At 41.3% G+C, this 22,610-nt stretch overlaps 1 protein-coding gene across 1 annotated transcript in view; it reads left to right on the forward strand.

Annotated features, from left to right (window-relative positions):
• Positions 1-20,130: 20,130 nt before the first annotated feature.
• Hs3st3a1 (heparan sulfate-glucosamine 3-sulfotransferase 3A1) overlaps positions 20,131-22,610 on the forward strand; it is a 91,003-nt gene continuing 88,523 nt past the window's right edge. Inside the window, exon 1 of the mRNA XM_027956012.2 lies at positions 20,131-20,729. Within this exon, the coding sequence (XP_027811813.1) occupies positions 20,131-20,729 (599 nt within the window). The remainder of the gene's footprint in view (positions 20,730-22,610) is intronic.

Raw genomic sequence — 22,610 nt, forward strand, 5'->3', positions numbered from 1 at the left:
TCTTGACATATCATATTTCATACATTTGATTCAAGTGGGTTATGAACTCCCATTTTTACCCCGTATACAGATTGCATAATCACATCGGTTACACATCCACGTTTTTACATACTGCCATACTAGTGTCTGTTGTATTCTGTTGCCTTTCCTATCCTCTACTATCCCCCCTCCCCTCCCCTCCCCTCCCCTCCCATCTTCTCTCTCTACCCCATCCTACTGTAATTCATTTCTCTCCCTTGTTTTTTTTTCCCCTTTCCCCTCACTTCCTCTTATATGTAATTTTGTATAACAATGAGGGTCTCCTTCCATGAAAGGGAGAGAGAAGGGAAATTGCATGGAAATGGAAGGTGTAAACTACTTTACTTATTCTGACTTATACTTAATCTGATGTATACTTTTTTCAGAGCACAGAAAAAATATAAACAACAAAAACAGAAGAAAAAATTGAAAGTTTTCACATCATTTTAGAAACCCAGCTTAATCTTAATGAAAAACATGACAGAAATTGAACACAACAAGACTGGGTTTTTGAGTGTTAGAGTCTGTAAACAAGTCAAAATAACACCTGGCATTTTGCCAGGGGAATGTTAGAGTTCGTAAACAAGTCTGGATGGTGCCTGGCAAAATGTCAGAGGGAGTGGTTTGAGAAGTAACAAAAGCCAGCCATTAAGTGTGGAGATTCCTGATTGGTTGACTGCTGTATCTAGTTTATGTTAACTAGATAAGCTGTGTGGAATGTATAAATACCGCTCCTGTCCTACAATAAAGGGCTCCCACTCCTGCTGTATCAATGTACACAAGTTGTTCATCACCCCCTGGCTACTTTGCTGCAGCCGGACTGCGGCAGATGGTGGCCCTTTACAGGGAGCCCCAGGACACTCAGGGGTAAGTGACAAAAACAAAAAGCTGCCCGTCCATAGACAGGAATGGAGCAAATCTGCTTGTCCCTAGGCAGATAGGGTGAGAGGAAAAATGGCCATTTCGAGAAAATGGAGAAGATTGATACAGTATGTTTGTGTCTTGTTTTGTCTTGAAATGTTGTATTGTCTTTGTGATGAAAATATGGAAGGGGTGAGAAGTAAATTACTAAGGGAAGAAGGCACCCCAGTGGAACCAAGAATAGTTAGGGCATGTGTTGATAGAAGTCCAGGAACTCTAGTCAGAAAGAAGTAAAAAGTTCAGAGGAGGAAGGATTATCAAGAAAGAAATTGCAAAAGGCTACTACTAAACACTTTTCGTTATCAGAGGGTGCGTGAAGCCGCATGGAGGCTGCCGCGTATAGGAGCCAATCCTATACAAGGAATTTCCAAGCTGCGGCAGCCGGCTCTTCCCTTTCCCCCCACCCGGGAAGCAGAACGCCACTGCGAGAGCCCAAATCTAGACCTGACCTGGAGGCACAGTCTCTCAGGCTCTTGCTCCCTGTCCCTGGAAGCAGTTTGAGTCCGGGACACTCCCCAGGGCCATCTGGGGCTGCCCAGGCACTACAGCCAGCAGAAGACACTACTGGTGTCCCTGATGTTTGGTCATTTTCAATGCCAATAACTAAGCTACAATGGTTCTCCCACACCTGGAAACTGATGAGTAATGAGCACTATTAATGCTTATTTCAAATGTAAAAAACCTTGAGATAATGTACTAAATTGTTCAGAAGGTTGTTTTCTTAGTGGAATGCTGCAGGATTTTCTTTAGCCAGTGTTGTGGAGTTCCTGCCTTCATCCCAGTGCCAGTGAAAACAAAGGTGAAAGAATTTCCAGTGTTTCTGAGAACCAGATGAGACTTCAGATCAAGCTAGCTGCCTGCAGAACTTACCTGGACTGTGATTTAAGCTAGCTGCCTGCAGAATTTACCTGGACTGTGATTTACCTGGACTGTGAGTTAATCTATTGAGGCACTGCTTTACCTGGACTGAGACAACAAACTAATCTACAACAAATTGTAACTCGGTATCTTTGCTAAAGGTGTCATTGCTGGTATAATTTTTCCAAGGGCTTCTTGCATGGAGCCATCAATTGGCTTGGTATTGTGGCATTTTGTATCCTCCCCTTCTGCTTATAGCAGATTATTTATGGTGTTTCTGTAAAAACCACTATGGTCATTATTTAAATTAAACAAAAGGGGGAAATGTTAGAGTCTGTAAACAAGTCAAAATAACACCTGGCATTTTGCCAGGGGAATGTTAGAGTTCGTAAACAAGTCTGGATGGTGCCTGGCAAAATGCTAGAGGGAGTGGTTTGAGAAGTAACAGAAGCCAGCCATTAAGTGTGGAGATTCCTGATTGGTTGACTGCTGTATCTAGTTTATGTTAACTAGATAAGCTGTGTGGAATGTATAAATACCGCTCCTGTCCTATAATAAACGGCTTCCACTCCTGCTGTATCAATGTACACAAGTTGTTCGTCACCCCCCCGGCTAGTTTGCTGCAGCCGGACTGCGGCATTTGAGTAGTGAGAATCTTATTTTTTGGGTTTTGGAGACCGAAGACAAGTGTCAGACTATAGACATAATCACCCCAAATAAAATCTTATAAAATGCATATAATAAAAAATAAATAATAATAAAACCACACACCAGTAGGTGAATTGAAGACACTTCAACATTAAAACAAATTGATATAGAAACTTGATAAAATGTAAGAGATCACCAAAAACAAACAACTACAAAAAAGAAATATATCAGTATTAGTAAAAGGTACTAAACAAAATTCAACCATTTATAATAAATTTGTATTTTTAATATTAGAAATAAGGTTGGCTAGTTCCTTATTAAGAAAGAGACTGTATATTGGAATAAAAAGAACACATGTCATAATTAAAAATCACACTACAGAAACACCAACACTGATAACCTAAGTAGAAGAATATCTATTATTTTACTATTACTAAACCAAAGAATATCTATTACTTTGCAATCTTAGAATTCTAATCGAAGTAACATGGCATGAAAGACAATGATTTCAACTTTTTGAAAAAGAGGATTTTTGAATCTTAATCATCAACAGATTAGATGATCTTTCTACTGATAAACAATAAACCTAGCAGAACTGACTGGTAAAGACAACAGCTATGGCATTATAAATATGGAAAAGTTGATCACTTGCTTATATATCAAGGGAAAATCATAAAAAATATGGGGAAAAAGATTTATTCACAAAAGAATCCTATATCCAAGACATTTAGGAATAACACAGGGATCTTATTAGGATAAATATTTTTTCCTGTATAATGAAATGGTTTCATTGAATGAGGATAAAAAGATATGCCATATTGTTGGAAGAAATTATATATTATTTTATAAATATGTGAGCCTTCTCCCATCAATCAATAAAGGTAATAAAAATTTTAATGAGAGTGTAAATAGCATAATTGGTGGGTGATTTATATAATATACCAAAAAATTGGGAAAATTAATTTGAAGAAATAATTATTTTTAAATACTGTTGTCTTCAACAGTTTGGTTTTAAACAATGGACACTTATTTCTCCCAGTTCCAGAGGCTTGAAGTCCAAGGTCAGGGTGCCAGTATGTTTGGATGAACCCTGGTGAAGGCTGTCTTTCATGTGTGAAGAAGAATCTTCTTTTATTTTTATTGATTTAAAAAAAAAAATAAATGACAATGGAATGCATTAAAATTCTTTTTACACATATACAGCACAATTTTTCATATTGTATACAAAGTATATTCACCCCAATTTGTGTCTTCATACATGTACTTTGGATAATAATGACCATCACATTCCACCATCATTTCTATCCCCTGCCCCCTCCCTTCTCTCCCACCCCTCTGCCCTATCTAGAGTTCATCTATTCCTCCCATGCTTCCCCTCCCTACCCCACTATGAATCAGCCTCCTCATATCATAGAAAACATTCAGCATTTATTTTGGGGGGAGTGGCTAACTTCACTTAGCATTATCTTCTCCTACGCCACCCATTTACCTGCAAATGCCATGATTTTATTCTCTTTTATTGCTGAGTAATATTCCATTGTGTATATATATGCCATTTTTTTTTATCCATTCATCTACTGAAGGACATCTAGGTTGGTTCCACAGTTTAGCTATTGTGAATTGTGCTGCTACAAACATTGATGTGGTTGTGTCCCTGTAGTATGCTGATTTTAAGTCCTTTGGGTATAGACTGAGGAGAGGGATAGCTGGGTCTTCTTGCCATCTCCTCACATGATGGGGAGAGATCATTTCTCTCATGTCTCTTCCTATAAGGGCACAAAGTCTCCATCCTCATGATCTCCCAAAGGTCTCATCTCCAAATACCAGAGCTTCAGCATATAAATTCTGGAGACACACAAAAATTCAGTCTATAGCAGCTGCTTTAGGGATTGGAGCCAAAAGGCAATGCATTAATTATGATAGTAACATGGGACACTGACGAAAGTGACAGATCAATTGAAGAAAATAAAATGTCCCTGGGCATATGTCCAGTTCAGTATAAGATAAATGTGCCATTTCAAGTGATGAGGGAAAGAAGGAAAACTAGTTAATCATTTGTGAGAATAGTCATATGGTCACCTTATAACCAAAAGAGACACTGATTAGGAAAGCGCTGTGGGTTGAATATGGTTTATCCCCACCCAAACTCATGCTGTGAGTCAATCATCATATAATAGTGGAGACATTAAGAAATGGTTTTGCTCTTATGAATGAGTTAGAGTAGTTTCCTACAAGAGTGGGTTAGTTATGAAGCATCTATCCCCTCCTCTTTATTATACCTGCCCACTTGCCTTTCTGCTTTTTACCATGAACTGATGCAACAGGAGGCACTCATCAAATGCTGGGCAGATGCCAGTGTCATACTTTTGTATTTACAAAGCAGTGAGCCCAAACAAACCTTTTTCCTTTATAAATACCTAGTCTCAGGTAATCTGTTACAGCACAGAACAGCCGAATACATAAGAAACGTTCTTTGAATCTCCTTCCCTGTAACTCTTTCTAGTCTTCTAGTCTTACTCTCTTTCTTAGGATATTTAATACAGAAGGTTAAATTTCACTTTTAATAAAAGTCCTAAACATACACAAGCAGAGTAGGGAATTATTTTTAATGTCACAATGTAGCCTTGCCTAAAAACATTATTTTGTTCTATGAAATGGATAATAAAAAGTCACATTCTTATATACTTTGAGAGTTGAGTTCATCAGAGTCCTTTAAAAGAGTGAGTCCTGTGTCAGAGGTCAAATTGTAAAAGGCTTAAAGGTGAACTTGGACTTTGAGTGTTTAATTAGTAAAGTTAAGCATTATCTGTGCAGTCTCAGCTAATACTATTCTAACAGTTAAAGGGCAAGATGCTAGAGCACAGAGACAATCAGATGCATGAAACACTTTTTTTTTTTTTGATTGGGAAATAAAAGATACCTTCAGAGAACTGAACTGGCTCTCTCAATCTCTCTCTCTCTCCCTCTCTTTCCTCTCAAGAATTATGAAAGTGGCAAAGTCTATAAGAAAATAATCTACAGTGTTTTTTTTCCTAAGAAATAGCAAAAATAAAAATGAGAGAATGTCTAAGAGAAGACAGACCATGGAGTTTTAACATATGAGGGTATTTCTTTTAGTTCTACAAATGTGACCAAGATATAGCAAGGAGCTGCAGATTGAGTTGAAAAGGTGCTTTTACTGAAATCTGCGATAAAATTTGTGCAACTTTTTTTGATACCAGGGATGTTTAACCACTGAGCGACAATCCCCAGTCTTGTTTATTTTTATTTATTTTTAAAATTTTTAACAAGTTCTCACTAATTTGCTGAGGGCCTTGCTTGCTAAGGCTGACTTCAAACTTGAGATCCTCCTCTCTCAGCCTCCCAACTTGCTGGGATTATAGGCGTGCACCATCACACCTGGCGATGAAGATCTTTGAAGAATAAGTTGATTAACTAGGGAGATGCCCAGCCTAATGTTTAAGGTCATTGGGTTTGGACAGAAATGCATGAGAGCCTGCTCTTGTTACTTATTCGGGCATGGTTACTCATTATTGAACCTCAATTTCTCCATCTATCAAATGGGATAGTAAAGTCTCCTTTCAGGGGGACCTTATGAGAATTAAATGAGACAATATTTGCAAGAGTCTTAACATGGTGCCTCATATCGTAAGAGGTAAAAATATTAATTATTATTACTAAACTAATTGCACTGATACATGTGTATTATGGGTTATATTATGTTCTCAAAATATATGTTCAAGTGCTAACCCTTTGTACCCATGGATGCTTGGAAGTGATGTTTTTGCTAATTAAGATGTAAATTAAAGTGAGTTGATACAAGATTCAGGTGGACCCTAAGTTCAGTGTCTGGTGTCCTTATAGGAAGAGATACACAGAGACAGAATGGACATATGACATGGAGGCAGAGATTAGAGTGAGGATCTATAACCCAAGGAATGTAGAGGTGTCAGCAGCTATTGAAACTTGGAAGAGACCAATAAAAAAAAAAAATTCTTTCCTAGAGACTTGGTGGGGAATGTGGCTCTGTCAACACGTTGATTTCAGACTTTAAACTTCCAGAATTATGTGAAAACAAATTTCTGTTGTTTCAAGTATGGGGTGATTCGTCACAGCCGCTCTCGGAAATGAATATACAATGTGTAATATCTAATCTTTCACTTTTAATTGCTTTATAATAAACCTCAAAAAAATAGACCATTGTGTGTAAGGTAAAAATTATAACTACAAATGGGCATTTTTTTATACTGTTGTACTCTATGTTTTTGTTGTCTAAAAATAAACAAACCAACCAATGCAATCATTTGGCCCTGGAAGGTCCAATGCGAGTAACTCACACAGAACTAAGAGATGAGGAAAGAGGAGGTGGGCATTCGTTCTAGGGGGCTGACATCATTTGGATCTTCCTCTTTGGTGGCAAAAGTGCCATGGAGGAGGAAAGAGAGGATGTGGCCAATAGTGCTGTGAACCTGATCCCCTGTGTGGAAGAGAAGCCTGTGGAGGACCACAGATACAAGTTCTCATGACAACCACTGCCTGTTATCATTTCCCTATGCATCAAGCTTTTTTTTTTCTCTCTTTGTGTGTGATTTTGCAGGTAATGCAGTACTCTCCATCATCTCTGTCTATTTTATGTGCTTTCTCAACAAACTGACTGAAGTTGTGTGACAGTTTGGATCCATGAAGTCCCACAAAGGCCCTTGTGTTGAACAATTGGTCTCAACCTGAGACGTTGATGGGAGATGGGAAAACCGTCAGAAGTAGGGCCTAGAGGGAGGAGGAATCAGAGGTTGGAAACCCAACTCCTTCCTCTCTCTTTCCCTTTGATTTCTTGCTTCCACAAGGAGAACTGACCCCCTCTGCCCCCACATGCCTGCTGGGACCACAGACTGAAATCTCTGAAACGATAAACCGGAATAAATCTTTCCTCTTCTTAAGTTGAATATCTCAGGTCTTCTGTCGCAGTGACAGAAAGCCGACTAACACAAGGTGGAACCTGCTTAAGTGGAATACTAAATCACCCAAGGAGCATCTGCAATGATCTTTCTAATTTCAGTTAATATTCATGCTCAGGCACATTCATCATTTTTTTTTATGATTAAAAAATTCAGTCTCCGGAAGGGAAATGAGATGAGTCCTAAGAGGACAATCAATTCAAATCTCTTGCAATAAATATGAAGCTGTTTGTGTTTCTGTGTGTCTGTATGCTGATGCGAGATGTGTTTCTGCCTTCATTCAGTATTCCAGAGAACAAGGAATAAGACACCGTGTTAGCAAAGTGAGTAGAGGAGGTATCTCATCTTGAAAGGATGTCAATCTTTACAAACCTTATGAACATGTAATAACTGGACCAAATGAGATTTGTTTACCCTGTTTGAGATCAAACCATCCAAACTTTTAAAACCGTATTTAGATTTGACCAAGTTGATGTGCATAAAGATCAGCAGTAATTAATCTTTCACTTTTAGAGCTTCATATGACGGAAGCAACTACATTGTTGGGCAGGAAATAAGAAGCAGAACTAAAGAAAATAAGAAGTGTTAAAAAGATGGTATGGAGAGGTGTTTCAAGGTATGACTTATGTGATCTCATTAGTAAACTCATTTAATCTCCGTATCAGTGAAGGTTGTAGACACAGAATCCCAGGCTGGGCAATTCATGTGCAAAAGACAACGTCCATGTGCTTTTTGGAAAACTGAACTGCATTTCCATTTTGAAGGCTGCAAGTCTGCTTTCTATTGGTAATGATGCTGCACCTCAGGCTAGGAAAATAAAGAAAAGAGCTTTATTTTGGCTCAAAATTCTAGTGGCTGCATCTGTTAATGGTCTTCTTACTGTTAGAATCTGGAGGATGTGCAGAATATCACATGGTAGGAGGTGTGCATTTGTGTATACACAAGAAAGGGGAAGAGACAGAGGGAGAGAGAGAGAGAGAGGCATCACATTTCAAAAATAAATAAATCATAAAATAAAGGAAGCAAGAGAGAAAACCAAGAAAGCCGTATTTACATTAGAATAGAATGATGTGCTCGCACAGTAAGTAACCCAGTCCCACTTCCATGAGAAAAACATGCATCTCTCTAAAGATCCTGCCACTTCCATTTCCACATGGCTACCCAGAGGAACGAAGCTTCCCTGTGAGTTTCCATGGGTCACACCACATTGATACTACAGCCGGAGTTTCCTGAATTCATTCTGGGTTATATCAGGATCCATCCCCACCCCCCACTCCCTTCTCCTACCAAATCCTTTGTCAGTTCTTTGGTTTCTGTCCCCAAATCCCCGGGGTACTCTTAGAGAGCACAGAGGCATCCTAGGGAATTGGGGCTTGGACCCTTATGAGCATTTAATATTTAATTGGGGCTTGGACCCTAGGAATTGGGTCCAAGCCCCAATTAAATATTAAATGTTCATAAGGACTGTAAAGATGAGATATCTCCTCTACTCAAGTTGCTGCAGACACTTTCTGCTGAGGAAATCCAGGGCTCTTCTCCTTTTCTGCTTCCAAATTGCCCTGGGGTGGGGGTATATCTTTGAGGTTTCCCCCTCACTGTAGTCTCTCAGAGGATCAAGAATAGGTAGAGGTCTCCTTTGCAGTCAGAGTCCCTCAGGGTCTATCTAGAGATCCATCTCTTTCCTCCAGCTCTTGCTAGACTGTGGTTTAGGAAGGGGTTCTTGGTCAGGAACTGCTGGGGGAGCATTCTGGACCTTTTCCTCTTGTCTTGAAGCCCAGGATTTCTTTTAAATCTCCTGCAGAGGAAAGAAACCCATGAAATTCAGACTCCCCTTACATTTCAGGTCTATTATTCATACCCCACAGCCTTCTAAGATTCACCTAAAAGATAATTTTATTTACTAGGAAAAGTACAGGATATCTTTAAAACAAAAGAAAATAACAATATTGGCATAAAACCAAGACAATTATGGACCCTGTGTCCTCGACTTTCAGAAAACAAGCTGAGATGAGAGAAGAAATAAAATGACCACAGCATCCTCGCTCAATCAACTTTTATCACTATGGGATATGTTTAGCTATAACTCATTTTTTTCCAACCAAGAGTTCTTATTTCTTCTGATGTTTAATGTTTATTTCAGACAATTTTGAAAACTTGGATGATTAATTAAAAAGTGGCCCTTCATTCTATTGCAATATGAACGCATTTCTTGATAGGGTATCTTTCCAAAACCTATACCCATTGCTTTCATATGTCACAGAATACAAGAGATTTGAATTAAAATAGAAGCAAGAGGATATCCCTATGTAATTATCAACCTTTCCAATTATTTTTGGCTAAATCAATAATTCATGAAAATTACCATTTGTCAAGACCTTAGTTAAAACCTCATCCCTTAGGGGGAGTGGGACCCCAGAGAAATAACAGAACAATGAAAAATGTGATACTTGGTGAAATATGCCCCACCTGGTCTCTGACTAAACCAATCCCTCACCGTATGCAGCTGAGTCCCCAATGTGTTCAGAAAACATGCACCCTGAGTTTCAGTCAACAGCAGGCATATATGGATGAGGGTTCTGTTTCTTTTTTTGTTTTAATTTTTATTTGTTTTTTTAGTTATACATGACAGTAGAATATATTTTGACATATTAGACATACATGGAATATAACTTCCCATTTTTTGTGCATAATGTGGAGTTACCCTGGTTGTGTATTCATATAGGAACAGGAAAGTTATGGCTGATTCACTCTACTGTCTTTCCCTTCCCTTCATTCCCTTTTGTCTAACGCAGTGAACTTCTGTCCTTCTCTGCCCCCCCCCCCATTTAATGTGAGATAGCATCTGCATGTCAGAGAGAACATTTATGCTTTGTTTTTTGGGATTAGTTTATTTCACTTAGCATGATAGTCTTCAGTTCCATCCATTTACCAGCAAAAGCCATACTTTCAGATATTCCTGGGTAAGGCATGGGTACAAGAAGTCTGTGGCCTAAAAGACCTGGAAAACATTAGTATTAGACAAAATTTAACTAGTTTCTTTTTGCAAAGTCATCTCAGAGATGATAATATGCTAATGTTTATCAGGAATTGTTTTAGCCAGCTTTTTACCACTGTGACCAAAAGACCTAACAAGAATAATATAGAGGAGGAAAATTCATTCGGTGCTCACAGTTTCAAAGGTCTCAGTCCATAATGGCCAATTCCATTGCTGTGGGCCCAGGCAGAAGAAGAAAGAAGCTCAGGACATGGATACCAGAGAGAGAGAGAGAGAGAGAGAGAGAGAGAGAGAAATGCCACTCACCAGGGACAAAATATGCACCCCAAAGGCAAAACCCCAGTGACTCACCTCCTCCGACCACACCCTACCCGCCTATAGTTAACACCCTGTTAATCTTTATCAATGGATTAATCCACCGAATAGTTTACAACTCTCATAGTCTAATCTTCTCACCCTGGAACACTCTTGCATTGTCTCACACATGATAGGAATACTGAAGAAGGGGATATGGCTTCCCAAATTTATATCATCACACAATAATATTTTACAGAACTTTCCTAGGATGAGGGTTACTTTTGGAGTCACTGTGGCCTCTCCCCATGTTAGAAATAGCAAGAAGAGACATTGAAGTAGGCACTCAGAGATAGGCTTGCTAGAAGCATCCCCTGGTGCTCAGCACAACAGCCTTCACTGAAAATAAGCACCTCACCTCCCTCTCTGATCCAAAAGACAAAGAAGAGTCTTGTTCACCAATATTGATAAGAACACTACTTAAAATTGTCTTGCCATAAATTTTCTGCTCATTTCATTTCTCAGTCGGAATCAACCACCTGCTCACCTCCGTCTGCACAATCTCACTCCTACAAGGTCCATCTCAAATTCCACTTACGAAGGGGATTCTTTGTAACCATTCTCTATTTTGTTTGAACTCACTCTCTCTAACTCACAAGTCTAGCAATGAATACATTTCTTTTTTAAATCATCATCTCACCAGAGATTGAGAAAGTGATTTTGCTCCCAACATGAGATTAGTAGGAATTGTGTATGATTTAGACAGTGGTTGAAGTAATCACCGTGGACTCCATTTCAGGCCCACTGTGTTCTTTGGTGATAAGTAACTGGCAACCCAGGCTGTGGGCTCAAGTCTGATAACCTTTATCCCTGTTTGGCTACTTGTCTGCCACCCACTCAGTCCACCTGTCCAGTCCTATTGGCACATCCCCAAGTCAATTTAGAGCAGGGCATCAGTATGCCCGACTGCAATGACAGATGCCAAAACCAACTAGCAAACACATACCAGGCCACTGTGGAATGACAGACTCAATGGTAGCACTTGAAGTGGCTTTTGCCTCCTGTCTTAAAGTTCACCAGCTATATTTGCCCTATCACAAACTTTTACATTTCTTTCTTTTTTTTTTTTTTTTTGTAAGTCAATTTAGATTTTTTTTCTCTTTCTCTTTTTACCCTCTGCCAACATTGCATTTGGGATTGTAGGATTTCATGACTTGCATCGGATTGTAGCTTCAGCACTGGGTGGTCTACTTTAAGCTATTCCTATCTATCTCTCATATAGTTCTCAAAGTTTTCTAAAATGCTCCTTTTTTATTTTATTCCTGGAATAGAGAACAAAAATTAGGCACTTGTATATGAGGTCTGAAGATCCTGAACTCTAATTTAATTTTTTTTGTCTGTTTGTATTTAGCTATAAATACACCTGAATTTTTGAGAGCAGGTAGCTTTACATTCCAAGAAGTACTGATTCAGACTTCTAATATATTAATACTGTGTGATTGAAATAAGTTCAGAGATATGAATAGCTTTCATGCATGAATAACCAAACTTTTAAAAAACTGTATTGGAGTGGTATACACACATAATCTGAAGCAGCAGATGAATTTTTGTATCCAAATTATGAATTGGATCTCAAAGAGCAAAGGATCTCATCTTATAGTAAATAATTAAGTAGTATTTTAAATATATTATAGGGTAAATAAAGAGGTGGGTTAACTACCTCCACTTGTGCTAGGCTCTCTGGAGTCAGGCTAGGTTACCACAGTTCAGGTCAGGCTGGTATGCTGGAGCCCAGAGAACAGGTCCAGTCAGACAGGTGAGAGTAGATGGTGCCTGGTGAGTCTTAGCTGATGAGCAGATAGCAATACTGGCTGAGGTCATTTATAAGACCACCACCAGCAAGGACACCTGTAGGGTGGGATAGAGAACCAAATCTGATAAAACCCAGATAGACATGATGCTCTGACATCCCCATGGATGCTGAAAACAACAATAACAACATCAGCAGAATTTATCAGTGCATACAACTCCAAGCAACCAAGTGTATGTGAATCCAGCAGCATGGACCACATTTCTTAGAATCTCTCTCTCTCTCTCTCTCTCTCCTTTACTCACCTCTTCATGCCTATGTTGACTCCATCAGAGGAAAGTACAACCTGTAACAACTCTGCTGGTATCCTTTCAGCCTGGCATTTCTAGAGAAAAGGGTACATTTTTTTTCTAGTAATTCCAGCAAGGTCTTGGAACTGAATCTCTGTTCCTGTCTTTATTTTCTTGTACGTTCTAAATCAAATCCTCTGGACATAAAGATGGCTACTTTGATACCTAAACCAAGGGATGAGGCTTGCTTTATTGGGAAACTGGAATTTGTAGCATGTGTAAGAGAAGCATTTACCTGCCACCCCCCAAAAAAAATTAAATGTGGGTGCTTATAATAGAAAAAAAGAAGACACAAATTAGAGACGGTCATTGTAATAGCTACGGTTGCTAATCTTTCCCTCAGCTCCCCCTCTCTAGGCTGCCTTCTGGTACAGGTACATGTAGTAGAAAGCACCTCTCCCCCAGGTTGGGGCAAACCTCATCTGGGAGAGTGTTATAATACATGAGTCTACTTGACACCAGTGTACAAATTAGATTAAGGTGCGGCTTCTTCAAAACATTTTACTGCCAGAAAATTGTCACCATAAATTACAAATCTGCAATGACTAATACTATGGTTTGGAAGTTTTCCCCCCAGAATTCATATGTTGGAAATATAACACCAAAGTCACAAGTTAATAGCATTTCAACTTGGGACCTTTGGGGAAGTGATTGGCTCATGAGGGTTTGGCCCACAAGAATGTATTAACCCATTCATGGATTAATAGGTTATCAAGGGAGCCAGTTGGTTATAAGAGGAAGACTGTTTTAAAAGCCAGTTTGGCCTTTTCTTATGAGCCCCTCTCACTATGTGATGCCTAGTTGACCTGCCCTAGAACTCCACAAGATACTATCTACCTGCAAGATTATCTAACCAGGTGATCTTCCTATCACCTTGAATCTCCTAGTCACCAGAACTGTAAGAAATAAATTTCTTTTCTTTGTAAATTCCCTAGCCTCAGGTATCCAGTTATAGTAACCAAAAACACAGTAAAGCAACTACTACATGAATGATGTGCCCTGGGATTAATGTGTGGGCAAAACCCACACAATCTAACTACGACACAGAGTTTGGTATTCCTTTGCTCGCCACGTTTTAGGTAAACAAGGCAATTTTTGTGAGGTTCCTCAAGATGGTCTTCAAAATGGTTTCTCAAGATGCAAGTTGAGAGAGAGAGAGAGAGAGAGAGAGACTGACTAATGGAATCAGAAATGCTGGGTGAGAATATCAAGAAAAAAGAAGTATGTCTTCTCATCTGGTTACCTCGTTTTCAGGAATAGGGAAAATAACAAGAAATATGTGCAACAGGAAACAGAAACTACAATATAATGCAAAAGACTGCTAAAAATCACACTTCTGCTCCCAGGAAGCTTCCTTAATAGGTAAGAGAAACACTTAAAGATAAAACAAGAAAAATATGAAGGTCTAGTCACAGTCAAACATCCAACAAATACTTTTCAACTACTCCTTGGAATGTCACCTTGGTATTTATTGCTTCTGACACAATATGTAATATCCATCCCCCAGTTCCCATTTTAAAATCTGCCATCTCCACCAAACCTCCCTTCCAATTGCCAGCGAGTAATTGACTGCCACCTATGCTCTCCTCTAATGAGAATTGGTTATTCAGCTTGAATTCTACTGTGTTGTCTTGACAATGCTATAAGAGAAAGTTTCCTACAAAAGCAAATGTGGCTATGTCCCTGTTCACAGACGTCCGACAGAAGTCCAGACTCTCAAGAACATCCTACAAGTCTCCTGGTTTCTTCTCTTTCCCAGGCCAATCACATAATCCATTCCCAACAAAACGCAAACTGCTTACAATACACCACTTCCTCTCATCTTCTGGGTCTCTCTGTATGTTTCTCTTTGCCACTAAAATGCACCATCTCCATCTCTTCTTTTGATGCAGCACATCTTTATGGGGTACCTCCTTGCATCAGGTAATATCTTAGATCTTCCAGGTATACCAATGAGCAATGGTTGTGGCCCCATGGGGCACATGTATTCAAAGGGGAAGGCATAGACATAATTATCCATCTGTATAATTATGAACCCTCTCTGAGAATCTGTACTAGGAGCTTTCATCAAACTAGGAGCAGGAGATGGACAGGGAAGACATCCTTGAAGATGAGTTTTGAGCTGATAATCACAGAACAGGTTGAGGGAGGTGTATTCTAGGCAGAAACTCCACATGCCTTGAGACAGGAAGGAAAAAGGCACATCTAAGAACTGAATTTGGAGCAAAATATCTGGTAGTTCATTGAATAAGCAGTGTGTGCATGTTTTGGCTCATGAAGATTATAAGCTCTTGTAAGTCATGTTTACCCACAAACAGAACATACTGAGAGCTCCTAGATCCATATTGCCCTCTCCTCCTGCTTCAAGAGGTTGACCTGGATATATGACATAAATGATCTCCTGAGCATTCTGACTTCCAAATCAATTTAGCCAGTGTGGTGGTGCCTTGGGAGGAGATGGAGGCAGGAATGAAACTGGGGGAGAAAGAGGAAAGAAATGGGGTATTGGAGGGCTATAACAGGTGTCTCATGGATCTGCTCATATCCTGGGAAGGGAAGGTAAAAAATCCAGGAAAGCACTATATATATATATATATATATATATATATATATATATATATATATATATATATATAGAGAGAGAGAGAGAGAGAGAGAGAGAGAGAGAGAGATAGCCGGGGGTAGGGGAGTGGGGGATGAGAAATTTAAGGGAAACTAACCTTATCATTTGAGATTTTAGATCGGTGAAATTTGGAGAGTGATTTTTTTCCTTTGTAAATTTTTATATTACATATTAAATTGTCATTTTTAAACGAAAGTGCCTTATTGATACTTTAGCAGGTGGGAGGAAGTCATTTTAAAACATATTCCTTACTTTAGAATGTAAACCCCATGTGGTAAGATGTAAGAAGAGATAAATAACCTGTTTCACAACAGCGTAATGGATCCATAATATCCAAGCTGGGAAGGATTTGATGTTCAGATGCCTTAGAGGACTTAGAGTGACATCTCAGGAATGGACATCACATTAAGGAGTAGAGAAGGAGACAGAGAGGCAATTCGAAAGTCAATGAATATAAACCTCACCTACTTCATCAAGGAGAAGCAAACCAAAAGAGAGCTTTATGCTTTTTTGAGGAGTGAGATAGGCTTTAAGATGGAATTACAAAGAGAAAGGGAGAAACAGGAAGAAACTGGGTGGTAAAGTCTATTGTATTTTCTGGTGTTTGGGTAGGCTTTTTTTTTTCCTCTTTAAAGAACCATAATAATTATTAGCTCTGACTTGCTTCCATTCTAATCAATACTTCTGAATACATGAAAGAAAGCATTTTTCTAAGAGACTGTGGAGTAAGACAATACATAATGCGATCGAAAGACTTTAATCCCACGTCTTGGGTTTTGTCATGATCAGATGCAACACCACCCACCTATCCCCTATTGTCATGTCAAGAACATTTATTTTCCTGACTCTTCCCCCTAGGAGACTGACTTCAGCAAGCTGTCTCACAGTAAAGCATGCTGCTTCTATGTGACTTTTGCCTTCTAGTTTCAATTAACTTTCCTTTCCTTTATTCCTTTACAAGTAAGTGTGATAACTGCTCCCCACTTCTAGATCAGGATTATAGTCAGATTCTGTCTTTGCTACTCCTTTGTAAACATTTTTATTTTTATTTTTGTAAATTAACTCTCCATAAATTAGCTTAATTTAAATGTGCTGTCTGACTTCTAATGAGAACCCAATACATACACTCCTGCCACCAAAACAACATCTTCACCTTTGTGATCTACCAGGGTAGCCACTGGCCCCCTGTGTGTATTTAACATTTGAAATGTGGTGGCTAGTTCCAATCAAGATGTTCTAGAAATATAAAAATACATTGGATTCCAAAGACTTAGGATGAAAAAAAAAATGAATGAGTATTAGTCTGTTTTCTGCTGCTATGACAGAATATCACAGATTGGGTAATAATAAATAATGAAAACTTATTTGGAGCATTCTTCTGGAGGCTCAGAAGTCCAAGAGCAAGGGGCTGGCATCTGGCAAGAACATTTATGCTGAATCATGCCAGGGCAAAAGGTAGAAGGGATGGCAAATAAAGTGTTCCAGACAGATAGAAAAGGGGGACTGAACTTCCTCCTTTATAACTAACATACTTGGAAAATAATATCCTTAATTCATTTGTGAAGGGAGAGTCCCCATAACCTAGTCATCTCTTAAGGTTCCTACCTCTTAATACTGTCATGATGGCAATTACATTTTTTAAAATATTTATTTTTTAGTTTTGGGTGGACACAATATCTTTATTTTATTCTTATGTGATGCTGAGGATCGAATCCAGTGCCTCATGCATGAGAGGCAAGCGTTCAACCACCGAACTACAATCCCAGCCCCTGCAATTAAATTTTAATATGAGGTTTGGAGGGGACTTTCAAACCACAGCAGAACATAAATGACCTCAATAATTTTTGTACTGACTACATGTTAAAATCACACATTTAGAGATGAGAAGTAGTTTTACCTGTTCCCTTTTACCTGCTTTTAAGATCATAAAATTCAGTCAAAATTTTTAAGTTACCTACATGGCTCATATTTGTGACTTATAATGCACAGAGCTGCTTTAGATGTGTGAGTGATGGTGAGAATCATATTTCCAACCCAGTATGAGTCTTTAATACCCACATAAAAGAAATACTCATGCTTACAATGAGAAAGCAGGAACACACCATATCAGATCACATTGGAGCTACAAGCAAACTTGGAGCCCAACATTTTCCAGATGAGGAAACCCAGCCATGTTTGTAAGCATGTTTGGAATTGCACACTTTTGGTTTAAAATGGTCTTTGTTTTCTTCCTTTAGCAAAGCAGGCTCAAATAATTGGAGAAAAGTTTGGGAATGTATTAAACTTAAAGCTAGTATTAAATCTCAACTGGTTTGTCAATATCCAATTTTAGGACACAAGAGGATATTAAAGTTTGCAGGATTTGCTGTTCATTCTCGTAAAAGTCCAAAGGTCTATAACATCAGAATGTAATCCTTGATGGCGGGATGGTAGTTTATACATAAAACCATATCCAGCAGTGAGTACTTTTCTAGCAGGGAACAAATACATCCTTTCCATCCAAGCCCAGAGTTAGGTTCCCCTTTAAAGGGGGCTTCCACTTCCATGGCCAAGTAGAATATAGGAAGTAAAATGAGGGAAAATACATCAAGCCCCAACACTAGGCAACAGGAATTCCTAATGAATTTCCTTACACCTGGGTGGTTTTGCAGCTGTGGCCTCTCCAGAAAACTGCCTTCACAATTTAGAGGGATTGGAATGAAGCTGCCAGGCCACCACCCACATTGCGAAGTGTCCTGGGGAGACAAGGAAGCCTAGAAAAAAAGGAACAAATAGGAATGGAACAAAAACCCCACCCCATGCGGGTTCCACCGGCCACCTCCCGCCATTAAACAGCAAGGCAGTAGGTATCCTTTTCAGACCTGCTCTCTGGGGAGTGCGTGAAGAGGATATAGGGTCAGGGAAGGCAAGAGAAAGAGGAAATCTCTGTTTATGAAAGGGCATTTAACCCCTTGAAGCACACGCGTGCGCTCGCGCGCACACACATAAATACATACACACAACATTAACTAAAAGACATTTCATAAAAAAACTAGGCATACGGATTTGGAATCAGGGCTGATTTTTAAAAAATCTTTAATTTTTGTCTTTGATTTATTTACTGGTTCATTTTCTAGGCTCTGAAGGATCCTGGATCATTTTAAATAAATTCAAGGGAGCCCCCCCATTTTATATATATATATATATATATATATATATATATATATATATATATATATATATATTTTCTGCAAGAAGAAACAACTTTGTTCAAGGACCCAAGGACCCGCAAAGGACAGCCGTTGCAGTAAATTCAATTTGCCCCAGACAAATGAGGACGTGGCGTGCAGCATGATACTGGGCACCACTGCAACAAAACTTCCAAAGGTTCAGGAGATAGAAGGACCAAGGCAATGGGAACGGGTAAGGGGTTGGCCGATGTGGAAGCAGAAGCAGGAGGGAGGCAGAACGCCGGGAATCTGGAAAGGATCAAGGGTGCAAAGTTCTGAGCAGAGTTGGAAAGGTTTGGCAACCCCTAAACGAGTGAGCGGCCGTCTGGGTGGAAGGCAGGCCCTAGGGATAGGACTGGCGCTAGCTGTCAGTCAGACAATCCCGGAGCCCCGGCAGCCCCCAGTTCCGCTGTCTGGAAAGGGGCAAGACAATCGAGAGTGAGCTGGATCAGTGAGGAAGGGGCGTCTCCCCTATCGCCCCCGCCCTCTCCAGTGCCATTGGGCCGCCGCTGTGGAGCCCGCGCCACCTTTTCTCCATCTCACCCCGCCCGCCCGACTGGCCCAGCCCCTACGCCGCGGTCTGCGCCCCAGCGCGCTGGTCCGGGGGCTGGTCCCGCCCGGGCCGTTGACGTCACCGCCAAGTTTGCTGCCCTCCGCGCCCCACGTGTGGCTGCGGCGGCCTGGGAGGCGGCAGGGGAGCGCCTGCGAGAACTGGGACCGCAGCCGCTGACAGGTCCGGCGCAGCCAGCCTGCGCCACGCGGCTCACAGGTGGGGCCCAAGAACAGTTTGCAGCCTCCTGGAGCGCACCAAGCTGGGTGGACCGCTGGGGGCGTAGGCCTTCTGGGTCACACTCGGACAGAGGGACTAGGGGGCACCTCGCACCAGAAGGATCCGAGCCCAGACCTAGAGGGCGCGCCCAGTCGGGCAAGGAGACCAGAGGAAGCAGGGTCTGGGGCACAGTCGCTCAACGCTGTCTGGAGCGCACGCAGCTCAGCGGCCCTGGAGCCGTGCGTCCCTTCTACGGGGACCAAACCCAGAATGCACGACCTCTGAGGGAGATCCGCGGGAGAGGACGCTCAGGATCCGGGCTGAGTCGCTCTTCTTCGCCACTATCCCAGCGACTCTTAGGGAACTGGGGCGCGAGCGCTGCCCCCAAGCCTCAGGACTTGGGCGAGTTTAAGACCTAAGACGATGGTTTCTTAAGCACGGCATCGGTCCCCCCTCTTCTCCCCTTCGACTGGAGGCAGGGATCCCGCTCAGGGCTCCCGGAGCTCGGTTCCTTGGAGGAGCCCGGCTGCCGCCTCCCAGGGTAGCTCGCACCGCCGCAGGGGCGCACAGCCTATGTGGCCTCGGTCCAGAGCGCAGGCCAGCCTAGGGGATGTCATGGCACCTGGCGGAGTACCGGCCTAGCATGGCCCGCGCGCTGCCCCAAGTCGCCTCCGGCTAGGATGGCCCCTCCGGGCCCAGCCGGCGCCCACCCCACCTCGATCGAGCCGTTGTCCCGCAGCATCTTCCGGAAGTTCTTACTGATGCTCTGCTCCCTGCTCACGTCCCTTTACTTCTTTTACTGCTTGGCCGAGCGCTGCCAGACCCTGTCCGGCCCCGTCGTGGGGCTGTCGGTCGGCGGCGAGGAGGCGGGGGCCCCGGGTCGCGGCGTCCTGGCCGGAGGCCCGAGGGAACTAGCGGTGTGGCCCGCGGTGGCGCACAGAAAGCGTCTCCTGCAACTGCAGCAGTGGCGGAGACGCCGTCCTCCCGTGCCGCGAGACGACGGCGACGAGGCAGCCTGGGTAGAGGAGACCCCTGGCCTGGCCGCCAGTCCCGGAGGTTCAGGGGCGGGAAGCAGCGTGGCGGAGGCTCCGCCGGGGACCTTGGCTCTACTTTTGGACGAAGGCAGCAAGCAGCTGCCGCAGGCCATCATCATCGGCGTGAAGAAGGGCGGCACACGGGCTCTGCTGGAGTTCCTGCGCGTACACCCCGACGTGCGCGCTGTGGGCGCGGAGCCCCACTTCTTCGATCGCAGCTACCACAAGGGACTCGCTTGGTATCGGTGAGCGGGCGCAGGCCCTGGCTGGGAGAGTCAGAGCGCAGGGGTGCTGGGCTGGTGGAGACTCCGGAGAGCCTTTGGAACATAGTACATTTCCCTCCCCGCTTCTTGCCCAAGGCAAACCCGTCTCTAAGTTGAGGAAATGAAACCCATTCCTCAAAGTGCCTTCTCTTCTGGGGGAGCGGGGAGGTGGGTGTTGAAGGAGGGAACTAGTGGGGAGGGAAACTTTTGTCTTAATAATTTTGGAACTTGGGATTCCCTTTCCCCAAAGCCAGTCTCATCTCTTTCTCCTGCCCTGTGAAAGTATGCGCGTACTTTCTCCCCCCACTGCCTCCCGAGCCCCATAGTTAGAAACCTGTTCATCATTACTAAGTTACCTCTCCCAAGGAAATCTGTTTTTATTTCTTCTTTATCTTTTGGGCAATTCCCTTCGGCTAACACAGTCCTTTCCATCAGGTATTTATTTACCTTGACGCTTTGCCAGATAGTTATCCTAGGTGGTAAGTCATATAGAGACACAGTGCAAGTGGCAGAGAGTGGACATAGTTTGGATAATCTAAGTCTCAGCAAGTGCCAGCAACCAGTCACCATGTTTTAAAGAAGCTTCCTTGGTAATCACTTTTGTTTGGGGCGAGGAGTGAGTTTGTTAAAGGGCTTTTGATATTTATAGGGAAAAGGAACTTTTGTCTCTGGACTAGCAAAAAGTTTTCTAAGCAGCTTCCAGCAATCCTTTTTTTACAAATAAGGTAGCTAATTTTAAAAGGTAGGGGAGGGTATGAAAAGTAAAAAAAATACATTGTGGAAAACTCTGAGAATACAGTTTAGGAAATAAGTCTCAGACATTAATGTTCAATTTGTCAATCTCTTCAAATTTAGGCCACCTTTAATAAAGGAATTGGCCAAACTCATAAATTGTAGTGTCACCTGGATTTTGTTTGCCATAAAATATTGACTTTTTTTTTCTTCCCTCCAAGTACAAGGAGAAATTATGGGACTTACAACTTTTACTTTATAAAGTTTATTGTGTTCATAAAATATTCATTCTTGTTATTTTAACTGAAACAATATTATCAAGAGTTACAACACAATTTACATATACTCCAAAAGTCTGCTCAATTAACCATTCATTCACCAAACAGAAATGGACATAATTTGACAAGTTTATTTACTTGAGGGGTCAAGCACACCCTCAGATTGATTTCAGAAGCCGAATTTATAGTAATTCAGCTCATGAGGAAAGGTTTGGTCCTAAAAATCATATCCAAACATTGAATGCTTTTAAAAGAGTAACTTTCCATTTGTTGGAAAGAAAAACAAACAACCTTCTCTTAATATAGAATATATATCATTTAAAATCATGGGCCACTTAAACTATCCCCTTGTGTTTCTGTCATTTATGTTATATCCTCTGGGAAGTTCTTATAAAAATGACCTGTTGAATCTGGAAACAACAGGTCCTTCTTTTTAAGCACAAAGGCAGCTCTGTTTTTTTCATCAAGGACACAAGAAAGAGTGAATAAAGACCCCTAAAACTCTTATCTGTAGCAGCGTGCATTGAATTTGGGCTCGAACAGTGCTAGAAGGGAACACATTTCAAGCCCACAGTCTGAACCATCTAATCCAACATTGGGCTCTGAGGTGCTATTAAATATGGTGAAATATTTAGTACTAAACCCCTTTATTTTCGTTTTGCCATATAAACTTGATTTCCACAAAGTAGGATTGTTTCTTCTCACTCCAGCAATGAGTATTTGAGGACACAGTGTATCTACAGACCTGGATCTTATTTTCTGTAGAACTTTTTGAACTCATGTAAGACAGGAAAGTTTCAAGGTAACTAGAAACACAAGTATTAAAAAAAAAGAAAGAAAGAAATAGTAAGAA

The sequence above is a fragment of the Marmota flaviventris genome, chromosome 17, assembly GCF_047511675.1.
Source record: "Marmota flaviventris isolate mMarFla1 chromosome 17, mMarFla1.hap1, whole genome shotgun sequence".
In the NCBI taxonomy this organism is placed as follows: Eukaryota; Metazoa; Chordata; class Mammalia; order Rodentia; family Sciuridae; genus Marmota; species Marmota flaviventris.